General features: G+C 36.3%; 1 protein-coding gene across 1 annotated transcript in view; it reads left to right on the top strand.

Moving 5' to 3' along the window:
- The window catches only part of LOC137286524 (inositol 1,4,5-triphosphate receptor associated 2-like), a 177,054-nt gene that overhangs the window by 126,453 nt on the left and 32,775 nt on the right, over window positions 1-17,826 (top strand). Inside the window, exons 30-31 of the mRNA XM_067818439.1 lie at window positions 14,186-14,216; window positions 15,215-15,355. Of these exons, the coding sequence (XP_067674540.1) occupies window positions 14,186-14,216; window positions 15,215-15,355 (172 nt within the window). The remainder of the gene's footprint in view (window positions 1-14,185; window positions 14,217-15,214; window positions 15,356-17,826) is intronic.

Here is a 17,826-nt window from a genome sequence, read left to right as displayed (position 1 = left end):
CACACGTTTATTTGGTTCATTGTTCCAACTACTGCGTTTACCCCTTGCAATATAAACCAGTAATAATGACAGAATATACGATCGTTTGTTAAACAAATTTTATTAAGTTGAATAAAATTCTGAGCCTTAAATTGTCATTTGACGAGGTGAAACTATGAGGATTCTCGATCTAATTTCACTTCATTTGATTAACTTATTTGTTTAAAGTGAAGTTCATCAGTACGTTTTCACAGCAAACTGACTATATCTACTCTGAGTATGTGTATAGGTTTGGCAGCACCCACAGTATCCATGTTTGTGGGTTTCACCAAAGAGGTAAACATCCAGGACATAAATGAAATATGCCTTTCTAACAATATTGCTGTGATATGACAGAAACACTCACTCACTAACTCACTCACCACCCACATATACCCCCACTTTATCACTCACATGCTCTAACAATTTTGCAATGCTCTATAAGCCATATTACTGCTTCATGTTACAAAACTGAACATGAAGAATCAGATTATTTCTTCAAGCCTTATGTAACACTACGTTCATTATGACTCCAAACAGGATTTGACAGGAGGGCCTTTATCAGATTGTTCCTTCCCTCCTAAAGAAGTGAGTAGTTAGTGCATGTGTCCCTAGTGTTCTGTCATACTAGCTAAATGCATGCAATGGCAGAGCAAGTGGATTATGAACATTGTATTTGATAAGGGGTACTTATTAGTCCTGGTGGAAGTTAGTTATCATGGATATTACATGAAATTCGTTCCCAGTTGTGCAGATCAGTGCTCATGCAGCTGATGACTGGATTGTCTGGTACACAACTCGATTATTTACAGATTAGGGTGGACAATTTTGGGTTTGAATATTCATTGAAGAATACTTCTCACTATTGTAGGCGTGTTCCACAGTATGACTACCACAAAAGGCAACTAGGCTTGTCATAAGAGGCGACTAATCAGTGGTCAGGCTCGCTGACCTGGTTGACAAATGTCATCAGTTCCCAGTTGCACAGATCGATACCCATGGCGTTGATCACTGGATTGTCTGGTCCAGACTCGATTATTTACAGACTGCCATCATATAGCTTGAGTATTGCGGAATGTGGTGTAAACTTAAACTCACTGCAAACTGATCTTGATATTTATGTCAATATGACATCCATGGCCCTATGTAGCATGGTGTTTTAGGATTTTAAACTGTTTTGTGTGTTAATGTATAATTGTTAAAGTTTGTTTGAATTTCTCAAGGTATGTGTATTTGCATGGTATGAATAGTTTTGCTGATGAAAATAAGTGTTCTTCTACTTGCCTTTGTGTACTTAAACGAGAAAATGTTAAGTAAGAATCTATCAGGTTTCTACAATTAACGTTACCAGCTTGTTTGAAAGGAATCTTTAGGAGCTGGATAATGACAAAGTAGTAAGTGTATGGATTACAACTTCTGCAGTATATTAATGGGGATGTTTCAATTAGAACCTTTTATCATTATCAAGCAGTCAATCTTACTAAACCTGTGTCTTGTATCTTGTATTTCTGATCAATAACAATTGATCAATGATCAATTGAAAATATTGTCACAGGTGACAGGTTCTGTCTAGAAGAGGTTTTTGACACAGACTATTCGTAAATTGTAATCAATACATACTGTCATTGGTAAAAAGTGAATCGATGTAGTTTAAGACCACCATGGGCAGTGTTATTTTGACAGCATGTTAGCAAAGTTTGATTTAAAATCCTCTACCTCTCAGATGACTCTTATGAGATACATAGACACATAAAAGGAACTGGGATTTGAGATGACAGAAAAGATATCTGACAAGGCTAATGACTGCACAGTGCCCAACACAACTCAGCTACCAGTGTCTCTGAGGTCACACGAGGAATTTCATCAGTGTTAGGGCTGTCAAGTCAATGGTGTTATATTTGGATAAAGACCTGAGGATTCAATGCACCCTTCTGTCATGTTGATGACTAGCCCGCCCATGCCTCCCAATCAGTAAAGAGATCCTAGGACAATGCGGCCCCTGAATGAAAAATGTTTTGGCAGTAAAATTCTGGAGTAAAGAACCTAGCATCTGATGAGTGAAAATAGTTGTCTGAATTGTCTTCACCTTCACTGAAACAACTGTCCTTGTCATAGAAGGAATATCCACTCAAAATACTTCCTCTTTTTGTGGTTAGATGCATACCATCTTTCTTGTTTTTATTTGACCTGGCATTTTCCTGGGATAAGATAGCATAAGATATTTTGTAGCATTCCTTGAAGATACGTTTAGTAATATTCTAAAAGCCACAAATATAAACACAGTAGTTACAAACATGAATATACAGATATATAAATGATGTACATAACTATAATTTTACAAATCATGTATAGTATTATAATACAGCAGACTATGATTATACACAAAATTCATTTAAAATTGTAAATGTCATGACTTATTTTAGAAATACTTTCAGGACTTATGTTTGAACAAATTGTTTAAAATTGCTTTTTTAGAGAGTAGAAATGTTCTCTCCGAACATTAAAACATGGGGGTTCCTTCTTCAAACCATTTTCAACTATACTGTCCTTTCTGCTGACCTCCTTTTTGCTGTTCCATTACAATTGCAGAGTAATTGATGGTTCCCATAAATTTCATTATTTTCCCCAGACACTGCCTTCTTCTTGTCACCAGGAATATAATTTCAAGGGGTTTGTATTGAGTTAGTGTACGGTAGGAGTGTTAACTCATCACACCAAAGATCCAGGTTCAGTTCCCCACATAGGCACAATGTATGAAGGCCATTTCTGGTGTCCCCTGTCATGGTATTGCTAGACTATGTTCAAACTGTCTTAAAACCATTCTCACTCATCAAGGCAATCTTGTATTTTATGTATCTCAGCACTCAACAATTTTTTTCATCAATTTAAGTAACATTTTACTGATATTGGGAATATTTAAAATAAATTGATTTTTAACATATTATGTTTGCAAGACATTTTTTCTTTAGGTAACACAAAAAGAAGTAAATACATGTAAAATATCTGATCCTTCCTTGCAACGCTTACCAATCAAGTTTATTTCAATTTGTTAACTTTTTAATTGAGGGAAATAAATAGCAATGAAGTAGACTACACAGCTTCTGATTGGGTAGAGTGTATCTGGATTATGTGTTTCGTATGGCGTGTACTCATCAGATGGAGATACCATATGTGTGTGTGCCTTTGTATACTGCATATGATAAACTGTTGTAATGTATATCATTCATGTATCTATATTTATATTATGTTTGTAACTACTGTAATGTTCATATTTGTAGTTTATAGAATATTGCTACTGTTCTTGACGGAATGATATGCAATAAATACCTTACCTTACCTTACCTTACCTCACCTCACCTCACCTCACCTCACCTCACCTCACCTCACCTCACCTCACCAAGGAGAATCTAGGTGGTAGCATCATTGGTGACGTAACAAGTATGTATGTTCTCTTACTGTGACGTCGTGACTACACAGCTTGCCAATGTGGGATTCCCCGTTGGGCGGGGTTGTTTTGTTGTTTATTCAGACTAATAGCTTAGGAATCCGATTTATCAATTAATTAATTGAGACTTTTGCATTGAAGAAAATAATTAATCTAAATTTATCAATGTCAGTAAAAAGGATATCAGAACCTGATACATAAGGGATTCATGTATAACAGAATGTTCAAAGAATCACAATCATTCTTTCAAAAAGAAATACAAATTTCAAGTATCAGTCCTTGTAGGCAGTGTCACTGTCTGGCACATGAACAAATTTATAAAAAGAATTACTGTAAAATACTTTTAAAATTGTCTGCATTGTTGCTCAGTCATAACTCAAAGCTATGCATAAAGCATGGTCATGAATAATCAGGAGATCAGAATATTTGCAAGGTTTTATATATTATGGCTATAGTTTAGCTAATAATTTAAGTACCTCTGCACACTTGTTACCAAGCTGATAATACCAGTCTCATGTCTTATATTTTACTTGCGTTTCACTGTCGTTTCACTTGTCAATTACTTCCTGGTTTACCTGATAAGACGTACATTTCAACACTCACGCAACATACACTATCTGATTAGTTCATAGTCCACACATCCCGACTGCTGAACTGTAATATTGTTCTACGTAATGCATGACACGTCTATGGAATCTGTGCGCAGTCTTTGCCAGAAGTTTGAAGATGAACGGTCAGTATCTTTTTCTAATCAGATAATGTTTAGCAAAATTGGTTTTCTGTACCATGAATAAGCATATTTAGTGTGAGTTTAAAGTAGGAAAAAAAACATTGTCAGTGTCTTCATGATCTTAGACAATGTGTTACATGTTCTTCCTCAAACCATATATCTGAATCCAAAGATGTGGATATTATTACAGGGTCTAATCATGGGGTTCACTGTTACAATATTGCATTCATTATGAGTATCACATAACAAATATTCCATTGTTTGAACTCACATGACTTATTTCATAATTTTGATGTTACGTATTTAGATTTTCAAGGTGTTTTCAACAAACCCATCATTTCATTTCTAAAATATTTTAGAATCTTCAACCTAAAATGGTGATTTCAAAATCTACCCTGAACATATTTCTGTCACTATCTTCCAAGGTTGTATTGCGAATAACTTCACGCAAAAACCAATGCATGTGAAAGGTAACGAGTCATAGGATGATACTTGACCTAGCACAGAAACGCAACTGACACAAGCAATGTTATCAAATATTTGCGATATGAGATGCATGAGGATAACATGCTGATCGGTTTAACGTCATTGGCTATGAATGTTCGTTTATCGTCCAAAAACAATTACTTTTCTTGCTATTATGCAAAGAACATTCATGAGTGGAATTCAGGGTGCCCAGTCCTGAGTTTAAAGAAATCTAAAATGAAACGTTACAAATAATAATGATTTGATAAACAATTTGGGTTTTTTTTTTCATTATGATCGCTAATATATGTAATTTTATCTGTTATCTATCCCACCAACGTGATGGAAGTCACTTTGAAACTGATCAATTTTGGCTTGTACAAATGCAAGCTCATTTCTGCCTTACCAAGTAATGTTTAGTTCAGAAGTGAGTTGAGATTGAGATATAGTATTGAAAAATGTATTTTCTGTAGCTAAAGGTATAACGCCAAATTTTGTTCTAAATGACTTTTATATCATGGCTTATTCAAAGCAGACTGAATTAATTCTATTCATAATTAATCTGTTTGATAATTAAAAATAATATTGTGTTTGTGTGAATGGTGAGTAAGTGATTCGTCTTGATACATAAAAATAAGCACCTGTATCCCATTAGATTGTGGGTAATCTTCTGACTGATTGGTTCCTAGCTGCTGAGTCATGACTGTAACAGGGATTCAAAAATATCATTTAAATTTTTAAAAAAAAAAGCGAAAAAAAACCCCAAAGAAATCTATAATATATTCTGTTAGTGAGTCCCAATGTCAAGGCAGTATGGTAGCAGAATAGTTCTTGCAAGAAAATTCTTGTTTGTAAATACATGCATATATTCAATTTATCAATATTAGGTGATATTATTCCAAATCTTTTCACTAGTTATGTGCATACAGTTTTGAATGTATGTAAGTATGTATATTTGAGGGCTATGTTGTGTGAATGTAACATATATCAACATCAAGTATTCATGGAGAATTATACAGCTGACTTTGAGGCCTCCCAGTGAGCAATAAAACACTTGTGATACGTATTGATTGAACTATATATGGGTGCTTCAGATAGTTTGATATACAGCTTGTGTGAGGATGTGTGTGTACTTGTGAAATGCTGCCCGCTATTAACAGAGAAACTGTAAACTGTGGAAAGAATGTTTACTTCTGCTGCCACTTTTACATTTTGTACTATAGATATGTTGCTATGTATGTCATAGGTTCTACTTTCAAGTGAGACCTGCTGAAATGTTTTATATTTACATTTCAGGGTAAGGATGTACAGTTGAAGTCTATGAACATCCATTTTTTTTTATGCACCTGATGTTGATTTGGGGTTAAAAGACATAAAATTTCCATGAGGTGAACTGAACATGAAGATTTAGAAGTTTTGGAGATTCAGATACCATAAGAAATGCCTTAAAGATACTAGGAGCTCCCTAATTTCAAACCAGTGTATTGTCATTTGTTTCCACCATGAGGACAAACCACATCACCTTATTTGTTAACTCCAGTTATAGAAACAAAGGTCTAGAAAGTCTGTGTTAACACAAGGGCTATTTTCACTTTCATTTATGACATTTTCAGGAACCAATTATCATGGTTAGAAAATATCCTATTTCATGTCTTACTTAGCAGTTCAAGTAATTTACAATATTTCGTAGCTAGTTACTCTCTGTCTTAGAATTTTGATTGAGAAAATCCTTTCCAGAGAGATAATCAAAGACAGGCCTAAATTAACAAAGGGAACATACAGTGGTTTTTTTTTAAGATATGCAGCTTTTGTGGGACACTTTTTGACACCTACTTGTAAGGTAGAAGCCCGAAAGTGCTGAAGTAATGATAGCTTTCCAGTGGCTTAATGCTCAGAATTGACCTGGTGACTGAACATGAAGCAGCCTACAATATTGCCATGATATACTAGGTACCCTTGGAAGGTTTATGTCTTTGGGTTTCAAGATGCCCATGAAACACCCTTGTTGTTTTGTGTTTACACCCTTCAGACAGATGATTACAGCCTGTACTTCATGGTATCGCCAGTATTGATTACATTGTATTATTGCTGTTCCCTTCAGGTTGTAGTGGCATCTCAGCAAGCTTCTGTAATGCTGGTCCTTCCCCACAGCATCACAAACAAAGGGACACACTTTCATTGTGTATTGCAATTATCTTCCTTTGAATAAGATTAACAGTCAAGAAGAATCAATTGATGCAAAAAGAATAATTGAGATATATAGCATGTAATGATGATAAATTCTTTTGATGGTGCATTCTGCCTTTTCTGGAACGACATAAATTTGCAGCTTTGTTTTTGCATTCCTTCAGATAAATAGTGGTTTGTGTGGCTGGTTGACTGAGTGTTATTCACAGGGCATGTAAAGACCAAGGAGGAATATTGATGTTTCCATTCATTTCTTATGAAGCATGTCTTGCAGTGTTCTTGCCAGTTTAGCAAGTCATCTGAGATCTTATGTTGTGTTTTAAATAGTCACTATTTCTTAACTGGCTACAGTCAATTACTTTTGAAGTTATGTTTTATTTGTTGTTTAATGCTGCATTGAGCAATGTCCAGCCATGTGAATGGGCATGGTTTTACCCCGACTTAGTAATACTCCAGCAACATTATGGCATGGTATGGCATGGGACACGGGACACCAAAAATGGTCTGCACACATTGTGCTAATGTGGGGAATCAAACCTGGGTCTATGGTGAGACGAGCAAACGTGTTAGCCACGAATCTACTCCACCACCTCTCCAGCTATATAACAGCAGCCTGAAAGTGTGTAAATCTGGATCAGTCAATCTAGTGATTGATGTCATGAACAATGATCCATATCATTGGGGTATTATGACAGGAGACATTCACCAAACCAGAACAGTCAATCGTATAAGTGAAAAGTAAATAACACTGAAACCAATATCATATGTGCCACACCATAAATAATGTATTCTTATGAAATTATTCTTTTGTGTCAAACTATCTGACTTGATCTGATTAAATTATTTTCAGTGAAAAAAAATATACCATCCCCATGAAACAATCAATTAGGATGCAGGTACAGTTACAGTTCATCAGGTTAATAGACTGTGACTGTGCAAGGATGAGGTCAGATTTGGTCACTTTGATGCTGTGTGCTGAACCCCATCATGGAATTCCATGGAGATTCTTATATATCCAGAATCAATACGATGCAAAAAGTGGTATTATTGATTACTCCACAAGTTACAGTACCCATCCATGAAAGAGCAGATCAACATGACCTAGACTACAACCAAATTTGCGTACTTTTTTATAGATTCCAGTAAGTGTCTGTAAATACAAATTTATCTTTGTAAGCTTTTTTCAAGTTGGGCAGTGTTCTCCATCTGCAGTCTGTAAATCCACAAGGACAGGATGAGGCTGACACACAACTCCATCAGCCTAGTGGCTTCAAATGTTAATACCCATCCACCGTTACACAAAGGGCAATAAAAAGAGACTAAAAATCTTGTTGGAATACCTTAAGCAATAAGAGAACTGGTGTTTCCATGGAAGTCAAGTTGAAGTTCTTATCAAACGTGTTCAGGAAGAAAATGTGACTTATGGGTTCCTTTCTCTTTAAATGACATTAAGTAACTTATTACTAGTTAACACTACTTGATGGAACTTCTTTTTTTCTTTCATTTACATTTTCCAGCATAGGATTGGTCTTCAGCAAAGATGTATTGAGGAGTATAAACATACATCTTTGGTCTTCAGCAACCTGTGCTTGTCATAAGAAACCTCTAATGGGTTTTGGTAGTTGAACTTGATGCCTTAGTTGATGCATGTCATCGTAACCCAATGATCGTGTCAATCACTGGGTTGTCTGTTCCAGACTTGCTTATTTACAGGCTGATGTAATATTGCTGAAATATTCCTAAGTCCTGCATTAAACACACAGAACAAATATAATTGAACAGTTGGTAGGGAAAGGTGTCTTTCCAAATGATTTGAGCCTAGAAAACTAAAAGATATTCTTTTCAGAGATTCAGTGATATGAGAATTAACTACTATATTCCTTTTGAACAACATTCAAAGGAAATTTCTTAAGAACTGTCTTTATTGTGACAGGATTTGAGATATTTAGTTGGGTTGTTTAGAGCTGATATACACTGTAGATAACAGTTATAATGTGCTTTATGAAATGTGGTGCATGCACTACTCAGTAGCATAACATGGCTACATCAGTGGTGTCTGTCACTTTCAGTTTGCTTGCTCATGATACATCAACTGGAGTCATAGTTGTCTGTGCTTACTCTGCCTGCAAATTACACTGTATACTCTAGAGATGGTAAAATCTAATAAAAGAAAAACTGTTTTCTTTCAAATTTGAAACAATCCCCTTAGAAGTGACATCTAGGAAGCCAGATTTAGGTCCAAGAAAAGTCTTCAATGCATCAGTGTTGATTGGAAGAGATAGGTTCTGTATAGATATTGATCAGAGTTGACAGCATTGATCTTAGCTAACCTTTGCCTTTGCCACTTCCCACATAATTGTACCTCCCAGCCCTCTTGGCTATGCCCTGTCTAAGGTCTATTCTGATGCCTTCACCCATGTAATGAGCCCAATCTCCTTGATTTAATCAACAAGTTTGTCTTGACCTTAGCAGTTTGGTTTTGCAATGTTGGTCAACAGGGATCCAGGGAAGGGAATGTTCTTCAGCAGAGATTATGTGATTCCTGACTTGATGTTGGTTCCTAATGTTGTTATGTGTAATTGGAGGGTAGGTGATAGACCCTCTGACTATAAGGCTTGTCTCATTGTACGAGTCTGTGTAGCAAAGCCATATAGAACCGATTCATTTACTGTAACCCTTAAATAGCTATTGGAGGTCCTTTGCATGTGGGTGGTCAGACCCAGCAGAGACGGTGTAAGATTTGATAATAATTATTTCAAGGTTGATATAGTATTTGGAATCAATGTATAATGGTTTGGTGAGACCACAGTTTTCATATCATGTTATGTAGTAAAATGTTTGTGTGTTTGCTGTTGCAGTCTTACTCTAATAGGAGTACAGGTAATTCCATATACATGTAGTGGATTTAATATAACTTAATAGAGCCAACATCTTGTGTGTTAACCAGCCATGAGCAATTTATGCTAATTTCACATAATGCAACTGGTTTTCTACATACAATTTTTCCTTTAGACATCACACCTACGGTACTTTCTATGACATTGAAATAGAATTTCAAAACAAGTACAAACTGTTTCAAATCTTGGTCTGACTCCTGTTTATTGATGGTATTATTATCAGATGTTGAAGAAAAGAGACCACACCTCCCATCCTGTGAAGATAAAGATACAATTTAATGTTTGTCAACCTGTGCTTGTCATACGAGGCAACAACAGTACCAACCTGGTTGACACGTCATCATGTCCCAATATGTAGATCAATGCTCCTAATGTCAATCACTGGATAATTTGAACCAGACTTGATAATTTACTGACTGATATTAAGCTGGACACTGCTGGATTAGTGAGCACACTGTCAAACAAAAGAATAAACAAAAAGAAGATAGATCCAAAATCATCCAATGTCTCATAATAAATTCTGTTCTGCCAAATTGTCAGCTTTCTTCAGCCTATTGTTTATCATGTATGAGTGAATACACTGCATGTATCTTTGTACACCATAACCGGATACTTATGATTCCTGTCACAGCCTTATCACATGAACTTTCCCCAGTGGTTTTTCTGCCAGTCTGTTTTGACATGCATATCTGTTGTCCTTTCAAATTAGATTTAACAGCTTTTTTATACAAACAGAACGGTCCTATTATCAGTGAAATGTATCAACAGCTGTAAAGTATTGATTACCTGTCAAATAAAGTATTCTCCCAAGCTCCAAGCCATTTTTACCACCTACCTGCACTGTTCTGTACCTTAAGTGGTTGCTTGATTGTGAACAGAAAATTAAAATAGTATAAGAAGCTCAATAGAAATATATGTTTTGTGAAATGTTGAAAATTTCATTAATCTATTTAAACAGTTTTTATTATTCATGAAAGATAAACTGGGATAGGTTGTGATGAATAGTCAGATCGAAAAATATCTTCAAATATCCTACTGTGAATATGGCAAATGTTTTATTCCCCTTGGTTAGTCAGTGTTTCTTAGTCAACTCTAATCAAAGAATGGTTCCAAAGTCAATAGTGCTTAACTATTTCTACAAGTAAATAAGCCCTAAACTGAAGACATTTTTTTGTTAATCTTACTGAATTGCATGAAAGTTTTTCATTACTGAAATTAATCAACAGACTGGTAGGAGGTAATGTATGACCACTCTGAAACTCTACTTTTTTCTAACTTCCTTATATTAGTGATCGAAAAAACATAATGCTGGCATTGTTCCAACTATTTGGGGGTGGGATGGGGTGGGGAAGGGGCAAATTTTAACACTTTATATTCTGTGAACTTATGTTTCAGACTTACAATGTCTATCAAAATCGTCACTGTACTCTATGAAACAACCTCACACATCACATATCCATGTATGGTGTTCCTATAAGTAATGGAAATCTGTTCCACAGTCCCATTATTTTCCCTACTTCCAAGCCCTCTCTGCAAGTCTATATTTCCTCAGGTTCTGAATCTCTGCTCTCCTTGGTGCTCCTTTTCAATTTATATGTGTTAGTTTGTTACTATCAAAATTATATATATTCAGAAATTAAGCCTATGGAGGTGAGGGCAAAGTTCAAGTGAAAGACTGATTGGAGTTGTACCACCCCTGTGGTAGTGACATCACGATGTTTTCCTACTGACTTATCTTGTCCCATCTCTCCCCAGGGCATACCACCCACCTTACTGTCAGTGTTACAGGAGCTAGCATCACTTTTAATGAATCACTGAACAGAGGGCAAATAGTTTTAATGGTGTTACAGTTTGTGGGTATGCACTCTTAGAACAGCATGTTTGATGCAATATTCTATTTGTTTCTCCCATAATTTGTGATTTTATTTAATAATCTTTCTATGTAACAAAATATTTGTTTGTAGAATTGTAAATGTTTCTGTTATTTTTGGTAGTATGTTAATCCATTTTATGTGCTGTTTAAGTATGTTTTGGTAAACGATTTTTGTGATATGTTGCATGTCTAAACTAATAAAATTGGTATTCCCTACGGGAGAACTGAAATAAAACATGGCAGACAACCAGCCCTAATTAGAAGCAATTTGAAATTTGAACAAACATGAAAACCCGGTTGGAAAGATATTAGTTCTGATAAAACAGAGGAAAGTAAATAACGCAGTGCTCAGGGATGTCATTTATCAAATATTGTTACTGGAATCCCCTGAAATGGAATTATTCTGAGTCTGCAAACAATTTGGGCTTAGCTCCAAGTCATATGAGGAACTATTAGAATAAACCTCTATCTCTGCCAGCTGACAAGCAATATTATACTGTACCAGGGGAGATATTACTTGATAACAGCCAAAAGCATATTCCCAATGGTGAATTGTTATGAGAAAGATATTCAGATTTCCGTTTTAGTTGATATGACATTTTAGACGGTGACAATGCTCCAGCACAAATATTCCCTTGATAATGATTACATTTTGAACTGTACACACAGTCTGGTCCAAATCTTCAGGTTCAAGATATCGTAAGATTCCAGGTGCTGATACAAACATGTGACCAATATCTTTCAGTTACCATTTTTTTATCCTAAGTACATAACTGGTCATTATTTTACATTTGATGAACAACAAATAAGATTGTATTCAGTTTTAGGGCGAACAGGTAGCCTAATGGTTAAAGCATTCGCTCATTAAGCTTAAGACCTGGATTTGATTCCCCTCATGGGTACAATGTGTAAAGCCCATACTGGTGACCCTCACCGTGATATTCCTGGAATATTGCAACAAGTGGCGCAAAAATAAACTCATTTATGGAATTCAATTTTGTTTAGCTTATTAACAGTTTAGGAATCTCCACTGAAATGTCTCTATACAATAAACATGAAATTTGTATCCATAAGCTCATGCTTCATAGACCCACAAACTTCTAGAATGCTGATCAGATACTTCTTGTTTATATGACTTGAGACTTAATTCTATGTTTGAGATATTGTTTGAATGCAATTCTCAAACTTTGATGTATAAATACAGGTATGATGATATCTATGTAAGGTGAATTTGGAAATGAAGCCTTGGTTTGACATAAGCATGAGAGGAATTTAAGATTGAGGAATTAAGGAAGTTGGCTGTAGCATAAAGACTTGTAACTTTTTATGGTAACAGTGCCTTCATTTTAGCATGCATCTCAATAAAGATAGATTGATTTTTGGATAGATGTAAGTTGTGAAAACTTCTGAAATGGAAACCACTTGTCACTAATGTGATGGATATAGCTGGGTAAGATTGATTTATTCAAAATACTTCGATTGGTGTATAGAAGAACTGTACCTGATAGTTACAGTCATCGTCTATAATAACAGTTACTGTAACACTAATAACAGTTCAAGGTCAACAATGGAAACTCTCACTGATAAGTGTCACATCATCAAATCCCAGTCACAGCCTCATTACCAACCTTAATCCATCACAGAAAATCTAAGGAAGTTCAATAGGGAGATTCCCATCTTTTATCCAATCTGTGTCATACCAACACTTTACCATGTAATCCCCATTGTGCTGACATATGCCTTTATTCAGGACCTAGTGATATGCCATAGAGACTGAAGCAGGGAAAACAATAGCTGTGGAATAATGAGAGTATAACCCAGCTGTGTAATGGCCTGAGGATTACCGGACTAGTTGAGAAGACTATGTGAGTTACTGTCTGCCTGCGGTCAAGTGAGACAAATGACCGATCCCTGCAGAGTTGTATAGACCTCACAAGCTTGTTCCATTCATCATTTGGGAACCTCAACAATAATGACCACCACCAGAACATCACTTTTTGGACATGCCTGTTGCTTTCAAATACTCTAAACATTTGTTGTAGCAATTTATAAAAGGTGTCAGAGTTAGATTTCAGCTGTTGGGCAGTTGCTGGAGTACCATCACAGTGGAGGTCTGAGAATCTCATTGACTTGCATGAAATTCCTGATCGGACAGAGTCTCAGTGGTCATAGGAACGGAGAAACTTGTGTCTTGCTTATCAGTTTAATCACATGCAGAGTAAGCTTTCTTATTACAAAGATTGGAGTCAGGCTAACATTACATTGGACTGAGCAGGCTTGCAGGAGACCGCCAGTGTGATCAATGTAGTTCCACGCTAGGGAAGTGTGACTGACTCTGTCTTTGGCATGTTAACATTGGTGAAATATGGCAGCATTCCACAAACTAGTCAAGCAGGCGCTGAAGGTGGCCAAAGGGTAGGACACTCACAGTTCGGAACACCCTTTTTTCCCACTTGGAACTACGTGTTCATTTACTGTTTTGTTTAATCCTATTCTAGCTGGCATCATGAGTATCATGTCTGACATGAATTGTTCGTTCTGTGGATTAATTTGCTTCGTTTTGATTTCAGTGTTGATGAACTTCCCGAAAATGAGATTGAAGTAAGTATGAATTACTTTCTCCATTGTTGTATATTATTTCCCAAGGAACATATTTTGATGATCTTTTTAAAATTAGTTGTATCTTATATAACACAGTAACACAAAATGCATCTGGAACGTGATCATTTTTCTGTAATTTGTTCATCGTTATGCAGGAAATGTTTATTTTATTGCTGTGGCATTTTTAACTCTTTAACTATTATGTTTGTATAAGGATGCAATGTTATTTTATAAAATCTTCTGGACTGAAAAAATCTACTAAAACTTAAAGTGAAATCAAAACTAATATTTGGCAATTTGTCTCAAAACATGTGAAATAAAATTCATTATTTCATTATCTCATCCCCAATATGCCCAGGAAAGTCATTCAGTCAAATATTACAAAAACTTAAATATATGTTTCAAAGTGAGTCAAGACATAGGCCTGAATGAGCTGAATGAGGTGTTGGCATAACTTGTGCTTAGTGCTATGGGAAACATGACATCTGTGAGAGCAGGCTTGGAGGTATATAATCTTCAGGCCTACTGTATGACAAAGGATTGGCCTTAACTGAGACATGGATAAACAGATTAAGTCAGCAATCCCCTGTAAAAATGCTAAATATGTATAAATGTTAACACCCCAAACAATATGTACCCCGGAATCTGTTGTGACAGGCAATATAAATATAGTCTAATACCTGACAGGTGTTTTCATTGTATTTGTTCAGTCACACTTCTATACTGTGTAAGATACTTGCATTATATGAAACATTTCCAAAGAAATGAAACTTTAAATTCTTATCCTTGATGATTGCAACTGTATTTGCATTTGTTATGGAACTGATATATTATTGATCATGTAACTTTGCAGTTTTACATTTGATCTATCATCATGAACCATGTGTGACTGCATTAGTCTCAGATCCTTAGAAATATTTTCAAATAACATCATGAGTAGGAAGTGTGATAAGCAACTGATCAGTCCTAAAATGTAAATGTGTACATGTTGTTCATAGAGGAAGTTCTGCAGCTTGGCACTGGCCTTCAAAACCGACAAGTTGACCCTCGAAAAACGGAAAGGTATCCAAGAGAGGTCTCGGGATCTGGCGGAGGAGAATGTGGATAGAGAGCTTGTTGGGCTCAGAGATGCAGCCGAGGTGAGCAGATTTTCTCTTTTGCTTAATTGGATTTAAAGTAGTGGATGTTTCAGGTCCTAAATATTCATGGGAAATCTCAGATTCTGGGTGGTTTATAGATTTTCTCTGTGATAAAAGTGGGGTTAGATTATTTTTATTTAGTCCAGCTTCAAGAGGTCAACACCGATAGCCATTAATGGAGGAATGTGGTTAAGAAGATATTTAAATGTCATTGTAGTAAGATTAGTCATTATGGTTCCCATGAAAGTATATTTTACTTTATCTGTTGATGAATATTTGACATCAGATTGTCTGGGTACAAATTTTACCTCAGTTGGAGTCAATGAGGAATAGACTATGAAGTAGATTTATTATCTGATAAATCTGTTACATTTGTGTTGCATTTATGTAAACTGTAGGCAGGTTTGCTGTTGATAAGACATGGCAAGTTAGTGTTTCTATTCCTCTTATATCATCTGCACTCATGTTTTGTAATACATTCAGTATGAAAATAAAGCATGTGTTTCATTGCATTCAGATACAGGCCAGCAACTAAAAGTACTGGTTTGCATGAATATGTTATGTTGCAAATCTCAAAATTTGGGGAGTGCATTACTTAATTCACAATTAGTACAGAGACGGGCTGTCATGGAGGGTCTTAGAAACTGGAAGAATGGTATACAGTTAAGGTTCTGGTGCGGAGACCATGGGGTAACAGGGAGGATTTTGTGAAGGACTGGATGGGGTTTCAGCGAATCTGGGTAGAAGGATTCTGGGTTAGGGAACACAGAGAAGATTCTTGGAAGGAGAGGATGGGTTGACAGGGAGCAATCTTGGAAGGAGAGGATGGGTTGACAGGGAGCAATCTTGGAAGGAGAGGATGGGTTGACAGGGAGCAATCTTGGAAGGAGAGGATAGGTTGACAGGAGGATTCTTGGAAGGAGAAGATAGGTTGACAGGGAGCAATCTTGGAAGGAGAATATGGGTTGACAGGATGATTCTTGGAAGGAAAGGATGGGTTGACAGGGAGCAATCATGGAAGGATAGAATGGGTTGACAGGGAGCAATCTTGGAAGGAGAAGACAGGTTGACAGGGAGCAATCTTGGAAGGAGAATATGGGTTGACAGGGAGCAATCTTGGAAGGAGAAGATAGGTTGGCAGGGGGCAATCTTGGAAGGAGAATATGGGTTGACAAGATGATTCTTTGAAGGAGAGGATGGGTTGACAGGGAGCATTTTTGGAAAGAGGATGAGTTGACAGGATGATTCTTGGAAGGAGAGGATGGGTTGGCAGGGAGCATTCTCGGAAAGACAGGATGGTTTGACAGGAAGGGTTCTGTAGAGGGGAAAACTGGTTGACATGACTATCCCTATGATTGAGGTCAGAGCCACATGTCCTGAGAGCTGTCATATCTTGTTCTGATCTGTTTATAGTCTCTCACATCATCAGCCTTATCACATGTGCACTCCCTTCACACCGTCCACCCTGCTGGTGGTAATGATACCTATAATTTTATTTAAACACAAATTTCTAATAGATACGACTTGTAAGGCACAACTCTTGATTGGTAATAACATGAGCTAGGGGTGCCAAGGTCTACCTGATCCTATCAATATTATTGGTTTTTAGTGCAAATTCACTGCTACTACTACTGTACTATGAGTGGGGCAAATGCAAATAATCCTCCCTTAGGCTACTTATTCTGCCTTCAAGTAGAAGGAATTGCTTGTGTAGAATTTCAAATGCAAGTTATCATTATAGAGATTGACTTCCAGAGGTAACCACTCTTTGTAGTTTCATTGCTATGGTAGAAATGTTAAGTATCACACACTTAAATCATAGAACATATTGCATATGATATCCCTTCTTGAAGTGGAAGTAGTATTTTATTGTTCCTTGGCCAGGAAAGTTGTACCTAACATTTCTGTATGTATCCGCTATCTATAACATATTTAGATGAAATACATTGACATACTGGTATGTTGTCCATGAATGTGTCTCTTGTCAGGCTGATGAAGTTTGCAGGGTTACAAATTGGCTAGGGGCAGTAGGGTAGCCTAGTGCTCATCACACCAGAGGCACAGGTTTGTTTCCCCACATGGGTACTCAATGTGTGAAGCTCATTTCTGGTTTCGTGATATTCCTAGAATATTACTACAACTGGTGTAAAACCAGACAGACTCACTCACTCACTCACTCACTCACTCACTCACTCAGATTTGTTCATTTTCTCAAACACTGACCATCATAAAACATGTATGTTTACCCATATGAGGATAGAATAATCAGCCTGTCTGCCTGCTCATCCATTTGAAATCATTATTTTCCTGCTCTAAAATTTATTAGTAGTATTTTATTTTGTCCTGTTCCATATCAAGTTTGTCTTGGACTATGTTCATATTAGTGGTTTTATGCTAATCACACCTTTGAGGCTAACAGTTACTTGTTTGTAAAACATCTTTGTACAAGGACATTTTTATGTCACCAAGGG

Source organism: Haliotis asinina, chromosome 6, assembly GCF_037392515.1.
Source record: "Haliotis asinina isolate JCU_RB_2024 chromosome 6, JCU_Hal_asi_v2, whole genome shotgun sequence".
NCBI lineage: Eukaryota > Metazoa > Mollusca > Gastropoda > Lepetellida > Haliotidae > Haliotis > Haliotis asinina.
Note: the sequence above shows the minus strand (reverse complement) of the source record. Positions and strands in the feature narration are given on the sequence as shown.